This window comes from Diadema antillarum, unplaced genomic scaffold (genome assembly GCF_040938485.1).
Source record: "Diadema antillarum isolate AM-2024a unplaced genomic scaffold, OU_Dant_1.0 scf00000091, whole genome shotgun sequence".
Taxonomy (NCBI): Eukaryota; Metazoa; Echinodermata; class Echinoidea; order Diadematoida; family Diadematidae; genus Diadema; species Diadema antillarum.
This window is the reverse complement of record NW_027270980.1, coordinates 2,335,444-2,357,236: the sequence shown is the minus strand read 5'-3', so window position 1 is coordinate 2,357,236 and position 21,793 is coordinate 2,335,444. Positions and strand designations below refer to the sequence as shown.

General features: G+C 37.8%; 1 protein-coding gene across 2 annotated transcripts in view; it reads left to right on the top strand.

The window, feature by feature from the left end:
* The window catches only part of LOC139718254 (protein Smaug homolog 1-like), a 71,105-nt gene that overhangs the window by 13,405 nt on the left and 35,907 nt on the right, over positions 1-21,793 (top strand). For both annotated transcript variants that reach the window (XM_071629740.1, XM_071629739.1), the window contains exons 2-4: positions 1,454-1,907; positions 20,509-21,048; positions 21,546-21,608. In XM_071629740.1, the coding sequence (XP_071485841.1) occupies positions 1,700-1,907; positions 20,509-21,048; positions 21,546-21,608 (811 nt within the window). In that variant the 5' untranslated portion in view covers positions 1,454-1,699. The remainder of the gene's footprint in view (positions 1-1,453; positions 1,908-20,508; positions 21,049-21,545; positions 21,609-21,793) is intronic.

Genomic DNA, 21,793 nt, shown 5'->3' with positions numbered 1-21,793 from the left:
TGAGTTCAGATCTTCAAGCAAAAACTGTGTAAGATTTTGAAAAACAAATTGTGTCTACAGATGTCGGCATCATTCAGTGTACATAAAACGTTTGGTGTGAGGCCTGTTCTTGCTAAGTATTGAATGAAGCAATAGTAGTCCTATTTTTATTCCTTCCCACTGTACATTGTATAAATTATATGTGAGTGTGCTGTATATTTTGAACAGCCATTTGCTTGAGAGCAAGGTATTATCAGTATATTTAACAGTTTCTGTGATTCCTGATTGATATAGTTACAAGAACTGACCCATCCAAATGTAAGTTTCCTATAATGTTGATATCCAGTAATTAAATTTTTCTTGTGCTGGGAGAGAGCTTTTCCCAGTTGGCCAGCGCAAGGAATGGCTATTGGGTTTGAATTGCTTAAAAATCATATTTCTACTGAATTAGAGATATCGGCAGTGGTGGTATAATTAGTGTTATTTTCAATACTACTATGAATATGACTGCAACAATGCAGCTGGCGTGTGCAGTGAGCATTGCTTCATTTGACATTCCTGCATTATGTGATACACAAAGCACAATACATGTTTGTTTCAGAGGTACAAATGTATCATGATGAAATATACTCAATAGTTTGTGAAATCACAAGCATAGTTAATGTTAAATCCAACCTGACAATGTTATATACTGAACTACTGAGTATCCATCAAGTATCTTCATGTATATCAAGTTGGCAGTGAATTTCCATTTCAACGAAAAGTATGTCAGTTTCCATAGTTGAAGTACAGGGAAGTTATACAGATGAAATTCAAATTGTTTGGAAACTTAATAGCATGTTGAAGCTTAGTATTTCAATGAAGGTATTGTGGTTTAAGGTGCACTGTATATTTGTGTATTTATTTATTTATTTTGTTTTTGTCTTTGTAGTTGTATCCAGCTTCTATCCTTGAAACCTCCTTAAATCGAGCCAAACTCAAGCACTTAGTATGACCATGTCATCTGAAAAGCCATGGAATATTTGTTACTGTATGTAATTTTTTTTTTCCATGAAAAAAAAAAAGAGAAAAAGATGTCATATTGACAGCTTGTGTAAAATGGTGTTGATATCTCTGAGAACTAATCTCTATGAATGCTTATTCCCTTCAGGAACTGTCGATTTAAGCTTTGAAATTATGGTGGACAATTTCCCACAACTTTAGCAGTACTTCAAGAATATGTGTGACCAGAAATGTTAACATATATTGAACTGTTCCCCATCTTGTAGGAGATTTCACTGTAGTGGAGACAATGCTCATTTTTAGGAAGGATATCCAAGATACCATTGTATGTATGAATATACACTTCGTCTTCATCCAGTGATGATGGATAGGAGAAAAGCCAGCCTTTAAGAGCTTATTGACAGTTGCCATTTTCACATGAGGAAATTCTGGAAATTGTTATTTCACATGTGCATCACTTTCTCATTTACAGAAGGGCATCCAGAAGCTCCCCGATCAGCACCAGCTGAGTAGCCTCTTTCCCATAGTGGACCACTGGAATCCTTTCGGCCACGATGGTCGGCGGCTGAGTGCTGTAGATCCACGATCTGCCTTCACCACTGCCTCCCCAACCATCACCACTGCGGCGTCCACCAGCATCAGCAGCAAAAGCAGCAGCGGCGGCGGCGGCAGCAGCAGCTGCACCACGGCCACCCACACCATCGGCTCCCTTAAAGCCATGATGAAGCCGACGGACTTGTTCCGGGACCAGGTCAACGCCCTCTGGTCCTGCTTCAAGGACTGGAATGAGTGTGAGCAGACACTGGTGCTCTACTCACTGCTCAAGGGGGTGTCAGGCACACAGGCCAAGTTCCTATCAATGGTGCTAGAACAGGCCCAGGCTGAGTCGGACCTCCAGCATGTAGAGAGAGAAGCCAATGATCCAGGTAGGCAAAGTTTTACCCCCCCCCCCTTTTTTTTTTTTCCGCATTAGTTTTGGTGTGCTTTTCCTGTTATTGTCATTTTCTCTTCTTTTTTTTTTTTTTTGGGGGGGGGGACATCTACAACCAAATTTGGTTAACATTTTGGCTTTTCACAGATTTGGAAGACATATTTCCCTATAAGTTACAGTCAGTGTGGAAATGTTCTGTGTGAACAATCCTGTAGATGCTGGCTGCATATAATCATGAAAGTACAAAAAGTTGTTGTACTGCAAAGTGCAATATTTTAATCAATATTTTGATGATATTTTTGTTTTTATTTTTTATTTTGTATAAAGAACACTTCTTTTTTGATTTTTTTTTTTTACCCTTTATAATCTTTTACTTTCTGTGTTGTGTCTCATGCCAGTAGTACAGACAGTTGGCACTTTGCTGACATCAATCTCATGACTTGATGTGATGTGTTGAAAAGCCAGTATGTGTGTTGCCATGAATAATCATCTACATACAATGTACAGCACAGTACAATGTACATGTACATCGGAGAATGCTGCAGTTGTCCCATAAGTTAATGAGGTACTTCTTCCTGAATCCCATCCCAAAGTCTATGCCATGTATTAACATCACTTGGCAGCTGTGTGACAGGCATACATGATTGTCACTGGGCATTGTTCAACTACAGCCCACTTCAAAGATATATAATGCATTGCAGTAGAAACAGAAACAATAAGGCACTGTGCTGGTTGTCATCTGCTCTTTGTAGCTATACAAAGCTATAAAAAGGAATGACAGATCTCTATTCAGCAAGCATGAAAATGTTCACATGCAGTAGGCTATCTACTTATAGGCAGCGCCAGCTTTTTATGGGGGGGGGGGGTGATTTCTGTATTTTTAACTGTTTCTAGAGATTAAAAACATATCACTCTTCACTAATATGTAGATTGATACTCTGCTGTACTTTTTTTTTTTTTGCGGGGGGAGGGGTTTTAAACTGCAATTTGTAGTTTACAATACATGTACCTTTAACCAAGACGAATCTAAATAGAATTTATATAAGTATTAAAGCTGGCAATCTGATCTGATACTAAGTGTGATTATGTCAGTGATGTAATATTTTGTTGGTTGCTTTTATTTATTTATATATATATATATATATTTTTTTTTTTTTTTTTTTTTTTGGGGGGGGGGGGTAAGCATTTTACAGGGAAGGGAAGGTTAATGTGAGTTAATTGTTAATGTGTACAATGAAAACCTTTCTCATGTTGTCATTTACCTACAATGTATGTCAGTTCTAGTATACTTTAGGTCTCTCTTTATGAATACCAGAAATGGAGGGCTGTAAAATATTGTCCCTCCGTGGTTCTTTGTTCAAAGCTTTTCTAAACTTACAGTTGTGCTACACAGGCATTCCATGGGATCATCCTAATATACTACTCAAAAAAAGTTAAGGACCACTTTTTAAAACGTACACATTTGTACACATTTGTACCACTTCACAATGGGCCCACTTTTCAGGATATGCAATAATGCGAGAGACATCATGCAACAACTGAAACCGCCCATGTGTGAAATTGTTACAGGGTGTTTGAGGAGATTCAAGACAGCCATATTCGGGTATTTCTAGAAATACAACACCCGGTTTGAAAATTGTATACACACATTAAAAAGTGGTCCTTAACTTTTTTTGAGTAGTGTATTATGGAACTTTTGAATACTTGTAATGTACATCCCACACACACATGCTGCACTGTATGTAGCAGCCTACACATTGTATGATAGTCAATGTAACAACAGAGGAATACTATTCTGCACAGTATTCGTACCTACAGGCTTGGAAGGGGTACACAATCAAAACAACAACAACAACTATGTAGAATGTACCTGTACATTGTATTGCATAGGTAGGAAAACTTAATAAACTACTGAGTTGGCAGCGAGTGTGATTTAAAGTGTTCAGTGGTGTATTTCTGACTAGAGACAGCAAGAACTGCCAAGAGAGTGTACTGCACATTTATCAAGAAGTAAAAACAAACGGCTACATGTCTAACTGAAGTATACTGTAGGCCCAGCCCAGTCAGTCTCCGGTAAAGGGGCAGTGTGGGATATTAATAGATCGAGGCAAATGATAATCTGTCCCTAGTACACTCTGACTAGATGGATGTAAGATTCAGCACCGTCAGACTCTATCCAAAAATAAAGTAACCCCTAGCGGATAATTGAGGCCATCTCTCGTGTGGCCGTCCTGTCGCGTGGACAGCATTGAAGTACACATTGCGTGCAATGGAACTCCCTCCTCTGCCCCCCCCCCCCCAAAAAAAAAAAGGAGGAAGGAGTAAAAAGGAAAAAGAAATCATAAGAGTGTAATGTATGCCAGGTCTTGTCTGGTGAGTGTGTGTCATGGAAGCATTGGCCAATCCTCTGACGTTTCTTGGGAAAGAGGATATTAGAGAGATTTGTTGAGCGCGAGGTGCTCACTTGCTCCTATCGCGTGGTGCTATCACAAGGTAGCTTAAATTCTCAAGTCAATGATGGTGTGTACACTGTAATATCACGAAGGCAGTACAACTGTGTTGCCCCCCGTAATTTTTCCCTCGTCAGTCTGTGTGTCAACATGCTGAAATTGTTTTTTTGTTTTTTTTACTAAACCATGTACTTTGATGCATGCTTGAAGGAAGACCCTTCTTACATGCACAGCTGACTAATACTGATTGTACTGTCTAATTTTGCTTTGGCCAGTTAAAGAGGAATGAAACCCCAAAATATAATGTGTACATTGAGTGAATGCAGCAGTATCAGTAGAACACATCAGTGAAGTTTGAGGAAAATAAAGCAATCTGTTTAAAAGTTATGAGATCTTAAAGTTTAGGTGCTGCCATTTGCTGGATGAGAAAACTACAATATTTCACAACATTATGCTGGATGACATAAAGAAAATTATATTTTAAAGAGAATTCAACATATTTTTTCATATTTCAAGCATTATGAAAAAGCACTACTTCTTTCACAAAAAAGAGGGGGGAGTTTACACTATCCTTTATATGTCAAGATCAAGAGAAAGAAATTGGCCACACCAAAACTTTACAAATTAATATTTTTTGAACAGCTTATTGGGTTTTCCTCAAACTTCATAAGTGTGTGCTGCTACTTTACTTAATCCACTATTTTGGGTTCCGTTCCCGTTTGATACAAATGTGTCCTTCTTGAAAGGGCAAAGATAAAAAAGAGATGAACTGTGAAGTGCAGAAATTTTCATGGTACAATGTACATTCATTTTTGCATATTTCATGCTACTTTTAGCACAAATTTTAGAAACCACAAAAACGTCTTCACAATTTACTCTGTACATTTTGAATGGGTTGAATCGTGGGCTTCATCAGTGATGCCTTTTGGTATAAGTGTGTGCGTGTGTGTGTGTGTGTGTATGTGCCTTAAAAATGTACATGTAATATTCATTTGAGCGCATGTGTGTGTGCAGTATCAGGGTACTCATAGTTTCTGTACGTACAAAGTGTAATGCAAGCAGCAGTGTGACCATACAATTGTATCAAGGGATTCATAATACAAATGAAATACACAGTTTGAGATTGTGTTTCATTCTCATAAAATTTTGCATGGACCACTCAGAGATGAAATACACTACTGTAAAAGTGGAAATTTTCGCGGTGTTGAAATTTTCGCGGTGTTGAAATTTTCATGCATTTTGCGCAATCAGAAACTAGTGCGAAAATAAAAGCACGCAAATATTTCTCCTTGCCATATGTTCCTGTAGTTGATGTCTTGATACCGCGGAATTAAAAACACGCGAAACTCTTCTTATCCGGCCAAGCGCGAAAAATTAGTCGCGCGAAAATATCCACTTTTACAGTATATGAATAAAAATTCGGTCGCTGCCATTACTTAAGTTGTCTAGAATTTACAAAATAGCTGTCATGCTGCCTTTGATTATTTATACATCAATCAAATATCGTATGCAGGAATGATTGGGGTAAATATGCATATGAGTGTTTTGTGGGATAAACAAAAGACCTTTTATGGTTCCCTGTCACAGGTACTGACTCAAGTGATTGTGTTGCATATGACCAACCAACCACAGCATTAGAGGTGAAGATTTGGCAGGGATCCCCATAGGATTATGTGCAAATGCCTCCTGATCTAACCATCCTTCCCCCAGAGAGTCTCCAATTGCCTTCTTTTGCACTTGGAAGCTAGAATCTGTTGTTGTCCTTGTTTTGTTGCACAATCTTGTTGTTAATTCCAAGTAATTTTTTCTTTCCTTGTCAGCGGGGGTGAAGTACCTGGTACACTGCTACATGGCATGAATTGACATCCAGCTTGCAATGACTTTGTTTTAATAACAGCTCTGTCATGTCACCAACAGCAAAAATGTGCATTGCTTGTGGGAATGATAAGGGCAACTTTCAATCTTTTGCATTCGTAATACATGCGTTGTACATACTGTACTCATGTTTATATTGAAAATTAAAGATTCATGATATAAAATTAAATTTACAGATTTTAATCCCCTTTTGAAATTAGCTGCATTTAAGGAGACCTCCGAATGATTTTCAGACTTAGAATTGAACAGATAAATCAGTTATAATGTGTACGATACAGAGTTTCAGAATGTATAGTGATTGGGATGAGGAATAAAAATGTTTCCAAAATTTATAACAAATCACAATGAACAGGAATGATGACATTGCAGCTTCACCATAAGATTGCGCTGTGGGGGGGGGGGGGGGGGGGGGGGGCTCAAGGAAGCAGAACAAAAGAAGAAAGCATGCATAAATTCTTACACAGCAAGTATTTGGATTACATTGCTACGTTTCTGAAATATGTGAGCCTATTGTAACATACTCTGTCATCATTCTTGTTCAGTGTTGATTTGTTTTGTGTTTTTCAGAGTATTGGTTTCTCTGCTCAAGGACCACAATGAATTCCACAAATCTACAAAATGTATGCATGGTGCTGTTGGTGTACAATGTGTACGTACTACTGTATAAAGCTGTTATTTTCGTAAGGGTTTAATTTTCGCGAATGTTGCGAACCACTGCTGGACCGCAAATTTAACAACACATGAAAATGTCACCATACACTAGGCTAATAGTGCACTTACGATAAGCCTCAGTGTCAAATCGCAAAAACAACATCTTGTGAAAATGTCTGTGACCTCCCCATTCGCGAAAATATCTGTATGCGAAATAACAGCTTATACAGTACACTGTACATGATGCTGAATTATGAAGATCGTTTGGACTTTCCCTATAAGTTTGTATGTATTGTAGGACTACCTGTACAAATGTAGTTGTCATGCACGCAGATGATTAGCAAACAAATGGTCAAGTTCAATGCAAGAATGACATTTGTTTCATAGAATTTGAAATAATTCAAATTTCCAAATTGTCTTGGGCTTGAAGTTCAGAGGAGATTTTATCTATTTTAGCATTATACATCATGAAATTTGTTTTTCTGCTAGAGCACATTATTTTGCAGTCTTGCCAGGTGTGGTACATGTAAGTGACTTCATGAGGATAAAGTGATGACAGGACCACTAAGGTACTGTATGTTAATGTACAGTACCGGTAGTTTATTGACAGATGTTGGAACAAATTGCCTGTGAAGGGGAATTCTGTTAGTCAATGTTTTCAGCAAATATTTTGATTTGTCACACTTGTGTACACATTGTGTACACTACAGTTGACATCTGGACAGTATTGCCATCAGCATAGTTCAGGGCACTTCATAAAAAAATGTTCAATTACTCTATTAAAAGTCTAAGCGTTTAAGGCTTTCAGAGAGTACCCTGTCAAATGTGACATCTACAGTGAGCAGAATCACATATGACTACACAATAAAATCATCGTTTTTTAAAGTTGTATACTACCGTATTTCTCTTGCATTTTTTTTCTTTTTTTGTGTGTGTAGTACAGATTGATCCTGCAGAGATACATTGTACACACAGGACTAGACGTGGTGTACTGTATGTCACCCAACTTAATATGATGCCTTGTCATGTGTGGCTATGAATCAACTGAGTAAAGGTTGCACCTGTATGAGTCTAATTGCTGTATCGATACATCAAACCACACTACTTGCCTGGTACCACTACAGAGTGACGCATATGATGTTGAGATATATATGAGACCATCCGCTCATTTAAAACTACTTACGGTATGTTTAAGATCACAGTGTGCTGGGTAGTCATTTTACAGTTGTACCACTATGTACATATCTATAGTCCATTGTGAAAGAATTATCTCCTGCGGTCAACAATTTACAAAACAACTGTGTTGCCAAAAAAGAAAAAAAAAGTATTTATATTGGACACAAATCCCATGGATGTTAACTTACCGGTATTATGTTACCGTAAAGTTCCGTGTATAAGACGCACTATTTTTTCGTCGGAAAACGTTGAAAATCGGGGGTGCGTCGTATACACGGGTACAGTCGAATCGAGGAAAAAAATCCGTCATGTACACCCAATTTTATAAGGCCAACTTGGGGCCATGTATGCCCATCGACGTTTGGAAGGTAAGCAATCACTAGAACTTACGGATAAAAGAGCGATCTTTCAATCTGGACACCCACAAAAGCTGCAAATACGAGATACACTTACATCGGCCTTGTGCAGTAACGATGTATCAATCTGGCCATAGACAACAGCTGTAACAGCACTGCTGTATGCTACCGATGTCAGTCTACCAAGCTACCAACAGCCAACCTAGTAGCTGGAATACGCGATGTACAGGTATCATTACTAAATTACCGATACTGTAAAACTTATCAATGTACTAGTATCAATATGACCATAGACAAAAGCTGTAAAATACGGAGTAGGATCGACACTATATATGTCACCGTAAATATGAACGATGTGTGAAGCATGCATGCATATCCATGTCGTTCGTTTGCTCTTCATTTCACGAGTGCGAGACCAGCTAGGATAGCATAGCTACACTGTGCTGTAGCTAGCTAGTAGCAAGCCTTTGGCAAAGGCAGCAGCTGCAGAGAGGCTTTTGCAATGGACTCGCGTGCACACAGCGATCGGATCGAAGCGCGCTAACCCGTTGCGTGCTGTGTGTGCAAGTCCATTGCTCTCTGTGTGCGTGTGCTGAAATTATAGCGAGCTGCCTTTTGCAAAAGGCTAGCACTGTGCATACAAGCATGGTACAATAGACACACATGTTACTGGTAACAGTGCATGAGTGTAATTACCGTACGCACCGTACGTCTTGCCGTATGATCCCTCTGCTACACTTGTTGATGTTTTTCTTATTTTTCGTGATGAACCTTCCAGTCTGACATGCGTCAATATGCGAGACACCCTCTGCTATGTATGACAGCAAAGATCGTACTGTATACTCATGAGTACGATATGCATGACACATGTACCACGATTGAAAGGCGAAACAATAGCAAGTGAGTACCGAGACAAGTCTCGCATTTTGCGTCTTCCATATTTTGTTGATACCCGATGAATACCGTTAAAAGAAAATATAAAAGGAAACGAAAAATAGAGCAAATACATGCTGCATTCTAGGGAAATATTGAGCTGAAATAATATGTATGACACACGCAATATTTGCGTGGACATTTTCGTGTGTTTTTTTTTTTTTTTTTATTTTAGGTCCGAAATTAGGGGTGCGTCTTATATACGGGTGCGTCTTATACACGGAACTTTACGGTAGTTTACCACGGGAGTACTAGGCGAGCTTGCCTTGTACTCCCTTGATTATACTACAGTTGTAGATGGCACAGGTTGGCAATGACTTTGCAAATACATGATAATTTTAGATTTCAGTAACAAATCAATGATCTTGTACATAAAAATATCCAGTCAAAATTGTTTTGTTTTATGCTCTCCTTTTTTTTTTTAAAGGCCAGTTAAAATTGAAAGTAGAAGTACAAAGTTTTATTACAATTGCTAAAAAAAAAGAGAATTAAAGAAGGTTGCCTCCAACAATGATTCATTTTTGGAGAACATACAAACAATGATAACACAGCATTCAGTGACAACTGGTATGCTTGAAAACTGTTCAATATGTTTGCATTTTTTTGTTGCCTTTTTGCCACAAGTGGATATTTTTGGGCAAGTAATTTATTGTGCCCTAAGATGAATTCCGTGTGTTTTAAGTTCAGTGGAATCAAAACACTACATAGTGATACATATAACAAGCAAAGATATTTGCGTGCTTTTATTTTTGCGCTTGTTTCTGGACATGAGAAATGCGAGAAAATTTCCACTTTTACTGTAATTTAACTTGATTTACCTCAAATCTTTATTGTTTAATTTGCTAGCACTTTAAATTTGGCTTACTTTTCTACATTTGATTCAAGTTAAACTTCTCACAGTTGGGTATGACAACAAAATCACCAAGTACGTAGGTGTACTGGTAACCAGATTCTCTCTGTTATAGTCACATGGCACTCTATTTGTGATTAGTCCTGTTGACTTCGGTCCAGATCTCAAATTTTGCAGTCTGTGGGTGTTCATATTTTGCTACCATAGAAAACAGAAGACCGTCTCACAACTTGTGTGTAGGATGTCAGGTGATAAATGTATGTGGTAGACGCATAGAGGCGACTCAGTAGCACACGCAAGACATGCAGCATGCGACAAGTCGGCAGGTTGACACGTATGGTGCGGGAGTCTATCACTGCAACAAATACGTCAGCAGAGGAAGTTAACTGTGAGCAGGCATGTGAGCACAATTAGCTGCAGCTGAGGTGTAAAGTCCTGCCCTGTACACTTACTGTAGGTCACATGGATGTATACAGAATACTAATCACCTGATGATGAATTTATTTTAAAAAAAACAAAAACCAAATATTCACCCTTTCCATGCAAACAGTATATCCTACTCCATGCTTACCCTAGTCCTCCCCCCCCCCCCCCCCCCCGGCACGCACGAATGCACACACACACACACACACACACACACACACACAAACACCACACATATGCTCTTCAGTCTCCTTGCTTTGTACAGATTTCCCCCACATCAAGAGATTTTACTGAACAGTGGTTTGAAGTCTATTATCATTTGAACTTTAAAAGTGAAAACATAGTTTTGGGAAGGGTTTGAGAACCCGCCTGGCACCATTTCATATTTGCGTGCAATATATCGAAAGAGTCTACCAAGAAACTTACCTGGCTGACGCGATTTAGCGGGATGAGGAGTTGTTTTGGAGTATTTCAAGATCAAAAATAAGAGTCGGTATACCGACTTTTATTTTTTAGAAGGATCCAGACTAACTCGGTCTCAGGGAAAACTTGGCCCTATTTCAGACAATTTACATGCAGTTTGTGATCGCCATACCGAAAAGACAATCAAAGATGCTTGATAAACAACACAACTTCAAAGACATCTCAGGTGATGTGCGTAATACGCTTGAGGACCGCGCTCTGTCCATTTGGTTTGTACAAGATTAGCGCGCACTTTCCTGTCTTTTCAGTTACAGTTGTAAGCGTCCGTGGGTATCAACTTGGACCATAACTGTGACCAGCCAGAACGCAAAGCGCTACAGGCTGCTCCCATAGTATGATACAACGCTGTACAATCCAAAGGGACAACTCGTCCCGCCGTCAAAGCGAGGCTGAGTTGTCCCCGAGTCTGAGTTTAGCCTGACCCCAATCGGATAAGTTCTGAGACTGCGACTCTGGCGAACCTTTTTGGTTATTATTTCGCATTTTCGTCGTTAACCATCGAATATCTTGTTATTACAGGGTTATTCCACACATTTATTAGGCATACGTGCACATTTGGGAGTGAAATTTGACAACTTTTGCAGGCGTACCAGAACTATGTTTTGGCTTTAAAGTGATGTCGAGTCAAAAGACTGCCAGAGTTCTCATAGAAGTAGAAATTGTATAGGTATCATTGTTGCACATTGACCTTGCTGTAAGAACTGAATGTACAGAAGAGGTCACAGTGTACAAGTATTTCTTTGATATTGATCAGTATCAAGTCTTCATTGTTAGCAGATCCAGATTTATAATTTTGCAGTATACACTATGCATTACGAAAAATAAAAAAAATATATGGAACTACACTGTACACACAATTAAGAACATGCCAACCAACTTTTACACTGTTGTTCTATTTTTTCTCCTACCGTATGTCAGATCTATACCCTCGCACATACAAATGTATAAGGGGGTACAACATAGGAATTAGCGCGTAGGCGGTCGGGTGGTTGAGCTATCCGTTGCAAATCTTGCGTTCCAAACTCCTTCTGCAGTTTTGAAGCAATTTTGATGAAACGTAGGGTACATGAAGACATTGAGGTGTAGATGTGCAAGACATGTTTTTTGTGTTTGTCAGAGAAAGTGTTGCCATGGTAACCAAAATTTTCCCAAAACCTTGTGGAGTGAACTACTTCCACAGTATTTGAGCAATTTTTGTCAAATTTGGTATGTATAATGATCTATAGGTGTAGTTATGCAATACACACTTTGTGTTTGTACTTAACAAGGCGTTGCCATGGTAACAGTTTATTTTCTTGAAAATCTTGTGATGTGAACTGCTTCCACAATTTTGAAGCAGTTGAGCACAAACTTGGTGTACATACATTTGTAATGACAAGTACAAGACATGTTTGTTCGTTTGTTTTTTGTCAGAGAAAGTATTGCCATGGTAACCACAATTTTCCCAACACCTTGTGGAGCAAACTACTTCCAGTGTGAAAAGCTTATTTTCTTATTCATTAGTCTGTGCATTGCATCAATGTGTTAAACCTTCAGTGTTTCTTTTCAAAACCAGGTTCTGTTGTTTTCTGTTGTGTTTGGGCATACACAGTGTGTAGAAACAACATTGTACTCGAGTATAAGAAGAACGCATTGTTTCCATTGCATCAGTTGCGCCAGGTTCTGAGTTGCTAATTTGTGATTTGTTTTGTTTTGTTTTGTCATGTTGAACAGTGACACTGCAGAAAGATTGCACTTGTGCTGTAGTGGTTACCATTGTAGACTTCAGGCAAAGAGCTCAGGCTGCATTATTTCCCTGCAAGCTGGGCAGAGCTCTCAGAGAATGACTCACGGAGGCATGACCTCCGTTCAGGAAACGATTTACTGCAACCTGCCCTGCCAGACTACGCTGTCACTCACTCCATGCTGCCTCCAGCAACACTAGACAGTTGCAGAAACTTACCTACTGTACGTGTGGCTATGGGCTTAACCCCTCCCCTGCTCCCGTCTCTCATGTCACATGACAGGTATTGGAAATAGACATTAATCAAAGGGACTTTCCCCTCTCAGTAAATTTGGTAGTCGTGTGGTAGAATGGAAGAAAGAGATAGACGGGATGCAGCTGGATGCTGGAGATGGGGAAGCCTCTCTTCTGTACATTATGTACAGCTACAATTATACATTGCACGCACATGATGTGCCACCTGTAAAATTGCTGTACATGTGTACTTCACATACTGTACAGTTGTAGCTTCTATTCTGTCATCCAAAGTGTGACCTATGTGTACACTATTGTACATACTTCTTGATTTTTGCAACATTGAAAATCCAAATGAAATACCGTAAGATCAGTCTCATGTCAAAAGCCCAATGGAATGCACAATTGTAAGTGACTTTTGTAACTTGAATCAAATCTTGAATTTACATATTTGTAGACATGTTATAGTTTGTGTTTTCCCTGCTATTGAGGAGTTCTTTTGTGTCCACTTTGTGCAGGTTGAATTTCTTCTTTTCTTCCCTTATGGTTTCGTGACTAAACTGGTGGATTCTTGTGCTTTATTGGACAGAGCAAGGTGCAAAGTACAATTGTACTTGTAATGTCATTGAGCATTGTATAATTTAGTAAGGTCAGGAGAGAATGAGTTTTATTTTTCTTTTTTTAATATGTGCAGTAAGAGTTTTGTCCCGTTGCCTCCACCCCCTCAAAAAAAAAAAAAAGTGATCAAATACCTTGAGCAGGAAAATACAGTTATCAAATAAAGTCAGTTATCATTTTGAAGGATTTGAGTTTAAAATCTACTGGAGCACGAAATCCCTCAAAAAGATTTCGTTATACATGTACTTTTGATGACATGGGTGTAGCTTTAACCCAATGAAGAAGAGTCCCGAGTATACTCAGGCAAGTTGTCTGTGGGAGATGTGTGTTGTAGCGAAATCAGCCCACCCTCAGCAGGTTATTATAAAGTGAATCAATATTCAGAATCGACGATAGATTTTTAAATTTCCAGTCTGCCTGCTGAAGAGATCATTTCTTCTCACAGTTATTTAGTCAGATATGACATTGCACTTTTCAGGGTTAATGGAGTCTATGTAAGTGCCATTCTCATTGTAAAAATCTTGAAATTTGGGTCATGATCAGGGTCGCATCTTTTTGATTCTCACAGTGAAAAATTCAAAACTTTGGGTCGTGATTGTTTGTGAAAACCTGACCTGGGCATGTGCATGAATGATATGCTTACTACAGGGCAAGTCCAAGATAATGCGCACGTTACGTATGGGACATTCAGAGACTTTTATGACCTGAAAAATAGTGTTAATGGCCTTTGATCATATTGAACTTCATCATGGTGTTTGATATCTAGAAGAAGTATAATCCTGTAAAAAATTGAGAAAAATGACCTTGACAATTATATTCTAGAAGAGAAAATATGTGCCGTTACGTATGGGACCAGAAAATTTTTGTTTTTTTGAACATTTTTTTCAACCTCAAAACTCTCTGAAAGTATATCATTCTACAACTTGTAACTCACTGTCATGAAAGTCACAACACTCAAGATTATCACAGGTAAGTTTCATGTCATTAGGCAAGAAGCTCTAATTACAGGTTCTAATTAAAGACAGACATGACGTGTTACGTATGGGACAGTTACGTATGGGACAGTTTGTCCCCCATTCATTTAGTGTGTGAAGAACCATGTTTATGGGTATTTTGCATAATTATTGAAGTAAAATCAGTTAAAACTACTCAAATACTGATCCAGATTGTCAAGGAAACAATATTCCCCAAATATTCACCATCATAATCATATTCAATCATATTTTTATATTTTTATGACCAACCTGGGTATGCATGCCCTTTGTCCCCCATTCGTTTAGTGTGTGGAGAACCATATTTATGGGTATTTTGCAAAATAATTTTGCAAAATACCCATTTAAACAAATTTTTGCATAATTATTGAGGTGGAATCAGTTGAAATTACTCAAATACTGATCCAGATTGACAAGGGAACAATATTCCCCAGATATTTACCATCATAATCATATTCAATCATATATTTTTTATGACCAACCTGAGTATGTATGCCCTATTTTTATCAAGATAGTTACTACTGAAGAATTGAATAGTTTAAAGTGTTTACTTGCATTGATGAAGGGCAGTTTGCCATTTAGTTTCAATAAAAAACAACTTGACACAAGAAATATTAAGTTTAATAAATAAGCAATACCTGCTGCGTGGAACCCCAGTGATCGAGTAGATATATGATGTTTGTCTAGCAGTCAGGTCATTGATTCGAGTCACAACTCAGTATGTATACCCATGAATTTTGTTGTGGCTACTACTGAAAACTGAATAAGGACAAATTGTGTATCACTTGCAATAAAAAAAAAATCATTTTACTTTATTTTTCTTCTATATATATCACAACCATTTCAAATTGGATCTCCATCACAAACTTTGAATTCCTCTAGTCTTAGGAGTTTATGCTCTTAAGTAATTCATATAATTGGTTTCCAATCATCTCTTTAAATGTTGAAAATTGAATCCCCATTTCTACAAAAAACTATACCATCCCTTTAATGCTGATTTTTCATTGTGCATTTTGCCATTTTCCCCTCCCCCTTTCTAAAATTGTTCAGTCAAGTTCATGTATTGTTTCAAGTGTCTATAACTCAAAAAGTAGCTACAATGTTGAGATGTTTTCTTCAGGATGATTGACCATTTGTGTGAGAGACCTTCCCAGCTAACTACATGCATTCACATGCAATATGTATGAGGATGTCCCATACGTAACGCATTTATCCCATACGTAACATTATTTCAATGCCTAATAAAAAATATTTCTTTTACTTGTTTTTCTTTTTTCTTTGGTATTTAATTTCTCTAAACAATAAATTAGAACTTTCCAAAAGGGCATTAAAATAACCTTAGGAATTTCAGAAAAAACCTTAAAAAATGACCTCATTTTGTTACGTATGGGACATCTCATGATAGGACACGAGCTAATTTGCATAATCATTTGCATAATCCCTAAATTTTCATACCAAGTTAAACTATGTGATGAACTTCTTATGTCCACATATTAATCAAATATTATTTGCATTCCTTTGAATTAATATGAATTTTTATAAATGTCCCATACGTAACGCTGTGTTTCACATTTATGCAAATGAAGCCCTTGAAATTTGCATAAATTTCCATAACATCATTTTTTCCTTCACGGAAATCAAAACTTCAACTCATAAGCTTCAAAATGATACCAAACATGTCAATATTGAGCAAAGATGAAATTTTGCCTTCTGAGGGGACCTTATCTTGGACTTGCCCTACAGCAACATTACAATACCAGTTCAATATACTGCCACACACAATGGCTGGTTAAAAATAGTTGAGCAACACACACAGTGCATTGTGAGATATGGTCAATAGCACAATCAGGGTATGCAATTGTGTAACAGGGGGGAAATGAAAAAACTTGGTGAAAATGCTTTTTTTGCTGTTTGTTGTACAATAGCTGAGTGTTCAAATTTTCATTTTATGTAAAGAAAGAGTCAAAATTTTGCATTTAACTGCACAAACATGTAAATTAGCATTTTAAATCGGGGTGTTGAATTACATTGAAATGACTAATATATTGGAAAAATTCATTAAAAAAAAGGCGAATGTTTTTTTCATCTGATATTGCAGTTAGATATTCCTGATAAATATCCCTTTCATTCACCACCAGCACATAGCCATGACATATCACAAAATATGAATAAATATCATATTTTCACTTCTCGAAATGGATGATCAATTTTGTAGGCATTATTTTGAATTCAAATAAAACCACTTTTACATATTTTATCATATTTCACTTTTGCCAAAGAGTGAAGAGGTGAAACTTTCAGGAACAGGTAACAGACATATAGTGGCCATTATTACAAAGTTTTATGAAATTAGGGCTGGTACTTTCGAAGATATGATATTTTTCATCAAAAAAATTATCTGTACAGTCTGACCTTGAATGTGTGCACAGTGTTTGGATCCATTCTCATATTTGTAAACTCAGATAGAAGAATGAATGTGAGATTTATGATGACTTGAGTTGATATCCAAGCTGTGACACTCAAACAATGACATATTACGCCAAAATACTATGTTTTTGCTCATGGTATCTTTAGAAATTGAACAAGCATTGAAATATGAACACTGAACACTTATCATATGACCTTCATGCAGTATAACATGGGCGTGGATCGGTCTTTTTTTCCCTCAGCAATTTGTAACAATATAAAAAAATAAGTTCTCATTGCTCAAATTTGCTAAAATTTTCACACAATAGATTTCTACATATGTACAATTCATGGCTAAAAAAAACAAGGATATTCAATAAGGGGAAAAGATTCTTTTTAGTAGTCAGATTAGGATATACCTCACTGAAAATACTGAAAAACGGCTGCACTTATTTTCCTCAGCATTTGAAAATGGCTCAAAACTCAAAACTGGCTGAACATTTATTGGCAAACAGCACACCATATTGTAGTGTGTCTTCAGTACTTTCAGGAAAAGCAGAAAAATAAGCTGTTTCTCCATGTATAGCTGTACAGCATGGGTTAAAAGGTCACAATGTCACAAAAATAAGCCAGCATAACACTCCTACTAGGACGGGACTTCAGACCTCATAACTTTCTCCAGCTGAAAGAACCATTGTTTTTTATTGCATGCAAGCAATGCCAGGAAAAAATCCATTAATTTGATACCAAACACATAGGGGTAGACTTTGAATATGGACCTCAAATCTTGATTTTACGCAAGTTGTAAAACGCTTTTTTTTTTGACGCATTACATGGGTTTTGGGGGACTTTTTGGTAATTAATCTTTAATAATTAACAGTAAATGAGAAGAAATTAGCTATTGTCTTACCACATGTGATTACTGATGTCTTAGCATGCTGCATGTGAATTTTTAGGTCAGTTGGTGCATTCTTTTAGAAGTTACAATTTTTTAAAGTGAGAAAGTCATGATTGCATACCCTGATTGTGCTTATCACCATATAAAATTTTGCAATTTTTTGCAGTCACTGTTCTCACTATACAATATGTCTATTTGCAAACAATTGCACAAAGTGTTGCGATTTTGGTCACAGCCAAAATCCTGCAAAATAATGTGTCATTTATGACATGTACAGTGTATGTGCACTTCAAGGTAAGTACATGTGCATATCATAATTCATATTCTGTAACGGAAAACTTTGTCTCAAGTGTTCCGAAAATAATGAGAACATACAGGCAAAAAAGGAAATCACTATGCACTTGGTTGCCAATCAGCATTGTTATTCTAAGCAACTCGACCAAATCACAGAAATATATTCGTATTTCCTTCTGCATAAACTGTATGTTTATTACAAGGTACGTGTACAGTGTATAGTATAATGTCTCCCGGAAAGATCCACTTGTACCTTTCTCGAAGAAGAAGAAGAAAAAGAAGAAGGAAAAAACAAGCAAACCCAAAAGGAACAATGAGTTGTCCCAAGTTATGATACCATATTTAGTTTCGGTTTATAATGAGCCATAATGACATTCTATATAGTACATGTTCTGCATTTCCTTTTGCCATTGAAAAAGTTTCTTCACATCTGTAGAGAAAGTGTAGTAAGTAAAATGAGATGTGTATATACTGAAAATGTGTGTGTGTGTTGTGTGAATTTGATGAGTGTAATTTTGATTGTTTTAACCCTATCTCTGTCACGGGCCGATTAAATCGGCCCAAAAACTGCAATAGAAATGCTTCGGCCGATATTATCGGCCCTATTTTGATTGACAGATTACTTCAAAGGCTATGACACTACCACTCTATAAACTCATTTGTGATTGGCTGACAGTGTAAGGAAATGATTTCCAGCGTGAAAAAAGCTTCTCCACCTTTAACCAATCAGGAAAGCTTTCTCAAAGTCCAAGAAATTGTGGTGGCCCCGCCCATGGTCATTTGCATTCAGACTGCAATGTATTGTGTACAGTTTTGCCATGTGTGGAGAACTTACACGAATCTGTATATGTGGGACTGTACTAGAGATCGCCGCGAGCGATGAAAAGATCGTACATGTGGGTCAATTTTCATCTATTTTATCTAAGTCAAAATAGTAAAACATGAAGTGAAAACATTCAGATTAGGGATTTCAACATCTCTGAATTCTGTGAAGGGGTATAGTTTCAGTAATATCGGCCTCATAAATGATCTGAAGAACAGATGAACACTGCACATTCGGTGCAGCAGTTGCAACTGTTTACTCAGCACTAACAGCAGTGCAATGGGTCTCTAGTTAGCCCGGGCCAGCGGGGCAGGTGTAAGGAGCAATAGGGTTACAGTAGCTTCCTGCTGGCGGCCTGAAGCTGTACAGTCTTGATGTTGGGGTATGTTTGACTGTTTATTATTATTACATGATGAAACCGTCACTATGCGAAACTTCAGTTCAATGCAGGTTTATCATAAAGAAAATGACTGCTGTGATAGTTAATTCTGTTTCAATAAGGAAAGTGCAGAAAGTCATAGACTAGCATATGATGATCAACTGGAATGCATGGACACTCCAACGTCTGAATATTTTCAATAACATTTTTTATCCTTAGATTATCTTATCATTATGGCAATATCATAGGACAAGATTAATATAAATTTACAAGGAAAAAGCACAATTAAATTTATATTTTCAGCTTGACAAGATACAAACACACTTTGTCTACTTTCAGGCCAACATCACTCACAAAATCAGAAATTACACAAAATGTGTGAAATCTAGGTTGTAATTGCCACAGACTTTTGTTCATAAAATGAAGAGTACTGATGCTAGTGATGAAAAAATCATACCATCTGAAAGCTGAATAAATTCTCTACAACATCTATGAGACCTTTTTGTGATGCAAGCTCATGTTGTGTGGAAAAATGAGGTGGTAACATGTAGAAATAAGTCTATATTGATAATTATGTGACATAAGAGGGCGTCCTACTTAAAATTGAAGTGCGCCCTCACTCAGATTATTATGGAAAATGAAAGTTTAGACTATAAGCTTTCAAATGATGTATAACATGACACATTAATGTCAATAATAATAATCAGAAATGGCCATCAACAATCTTGTGTCTGTGCACTGCAAAATGTCTGAGCAGTCTGGCTACGGCATATGTGACAGATATAGGGTTAAATTGGAATCAGTGCCTGTACACCTGTATGTCAATCATATTTAAAAGAAAACAGTTGCCATACACACTATATACTGAATTCTCAGTGTATGAAAATAAAGTACCTTCTCAGCACTAAATAGTCCTGTTTTATGTTGTTACAGATTGTAAAACTACATTATATGTCTTTTTATGCACAGTTCTTGGGAAATTAATGCTTTGAAGTAATAACATGAGATTTACATTGTTATCTTCGACTACAGATTTTGTGAGAAGTTTGAACCATGAGAGCAAGGATGATGCCCTCGTACAAGTCCTGTCCCACCTTCCCCTGCTCCAGCCCAGCAGCACTGAGGCTAAAGCGGAGTACCTGAAGCTCATCCCAGAGATCCTGAACTACACACAGGAGAAGGGCGTGCTCCTGGAAGAAGCCCACCAGCTTTTCACGTACCTTGTCATACACCCAGTCCTCAGCTGCGAGGAGCGCCTGCCTCACAGCAAATGGATCAGCCAGTTTGAGGACCAGCCGTCGTCCTTTCCCTCGGCTAGCTACCCTGGCTCACTGACCTCTGACCAGCTGGTCTCGCCGTTCCCCAAGCCATCTCCGTATGCTCCCCCGCAGCTCTCAGACGGTCCCTCCCGAGGGTTTCTGGTGCCCGGCAGCTGCCATGACTGGTATTCTGGAGGCTCCCCCACTGAAGGGAGTGGGGGCGGAGGCCTGCTCGCTGGACCAAGTTCCTTCCACCAGCCACTGACGACGACTATGTCTGCTCCTCCGGCAGTCAATGCCTCTGGATCGTCAGGTAGCCACACATTTATTTATTGCATCTTCATATTACCTTGTCAGGTCAGAAAAAAAAATATGTCCACATATGAATAGGAAGTTCATAATTTACTTCTAGATAAGATTCCTCATTTTTGTGCATCTACTTTTTAAAAGCCAGTAAAATTCAGTTTAATATGGCTATGAGGCCAAAAGACAGTTTGAGTTGAAATAAAATATTGATGATTCTGTAAAGTATGCGAAGCATTTGAAGTCACCTTAAACACCGTTAGAACATGCCTTTGTTTTCCTTGTCTTTTCCAGGTAAAAGACTTTGTTTGCTGTCATAAAGTTTTAGTTGTGATAGCCTTTGTATAGATTTAGTTGCAGTCTGAAAATGTATGTTATTACTCTTACTTGTATTGCTTTAGAAAAGTGTTGCATCCTGTGTGTACCACAAGATTCTATTTCTCCTATGCCTGACATTTCATAGTTTGTAAAGGCCTTGAACAGATTTAGGATTGTTTTCTGTTCTAGATGATGGTTTCCATGGTAAAGGCAAAAGAAATAGCTTCCTGGAAGAAAACAGTGGAATGAAGGGTAAGACTCATTCAATTTTCTTTGTGTGTTTGTGAGACCTTGCTAGCAGCACATCTGCCTCCCGAGTTTTCAAGAATTCAATATAATTATCGATTCGGCTTTCTTCAGATGTTATTCGTGTCTTGACCTTACATCATGTTGGATAGTCTGAGCATAATTGTTTCATGACAAATGAAACAGTAAGA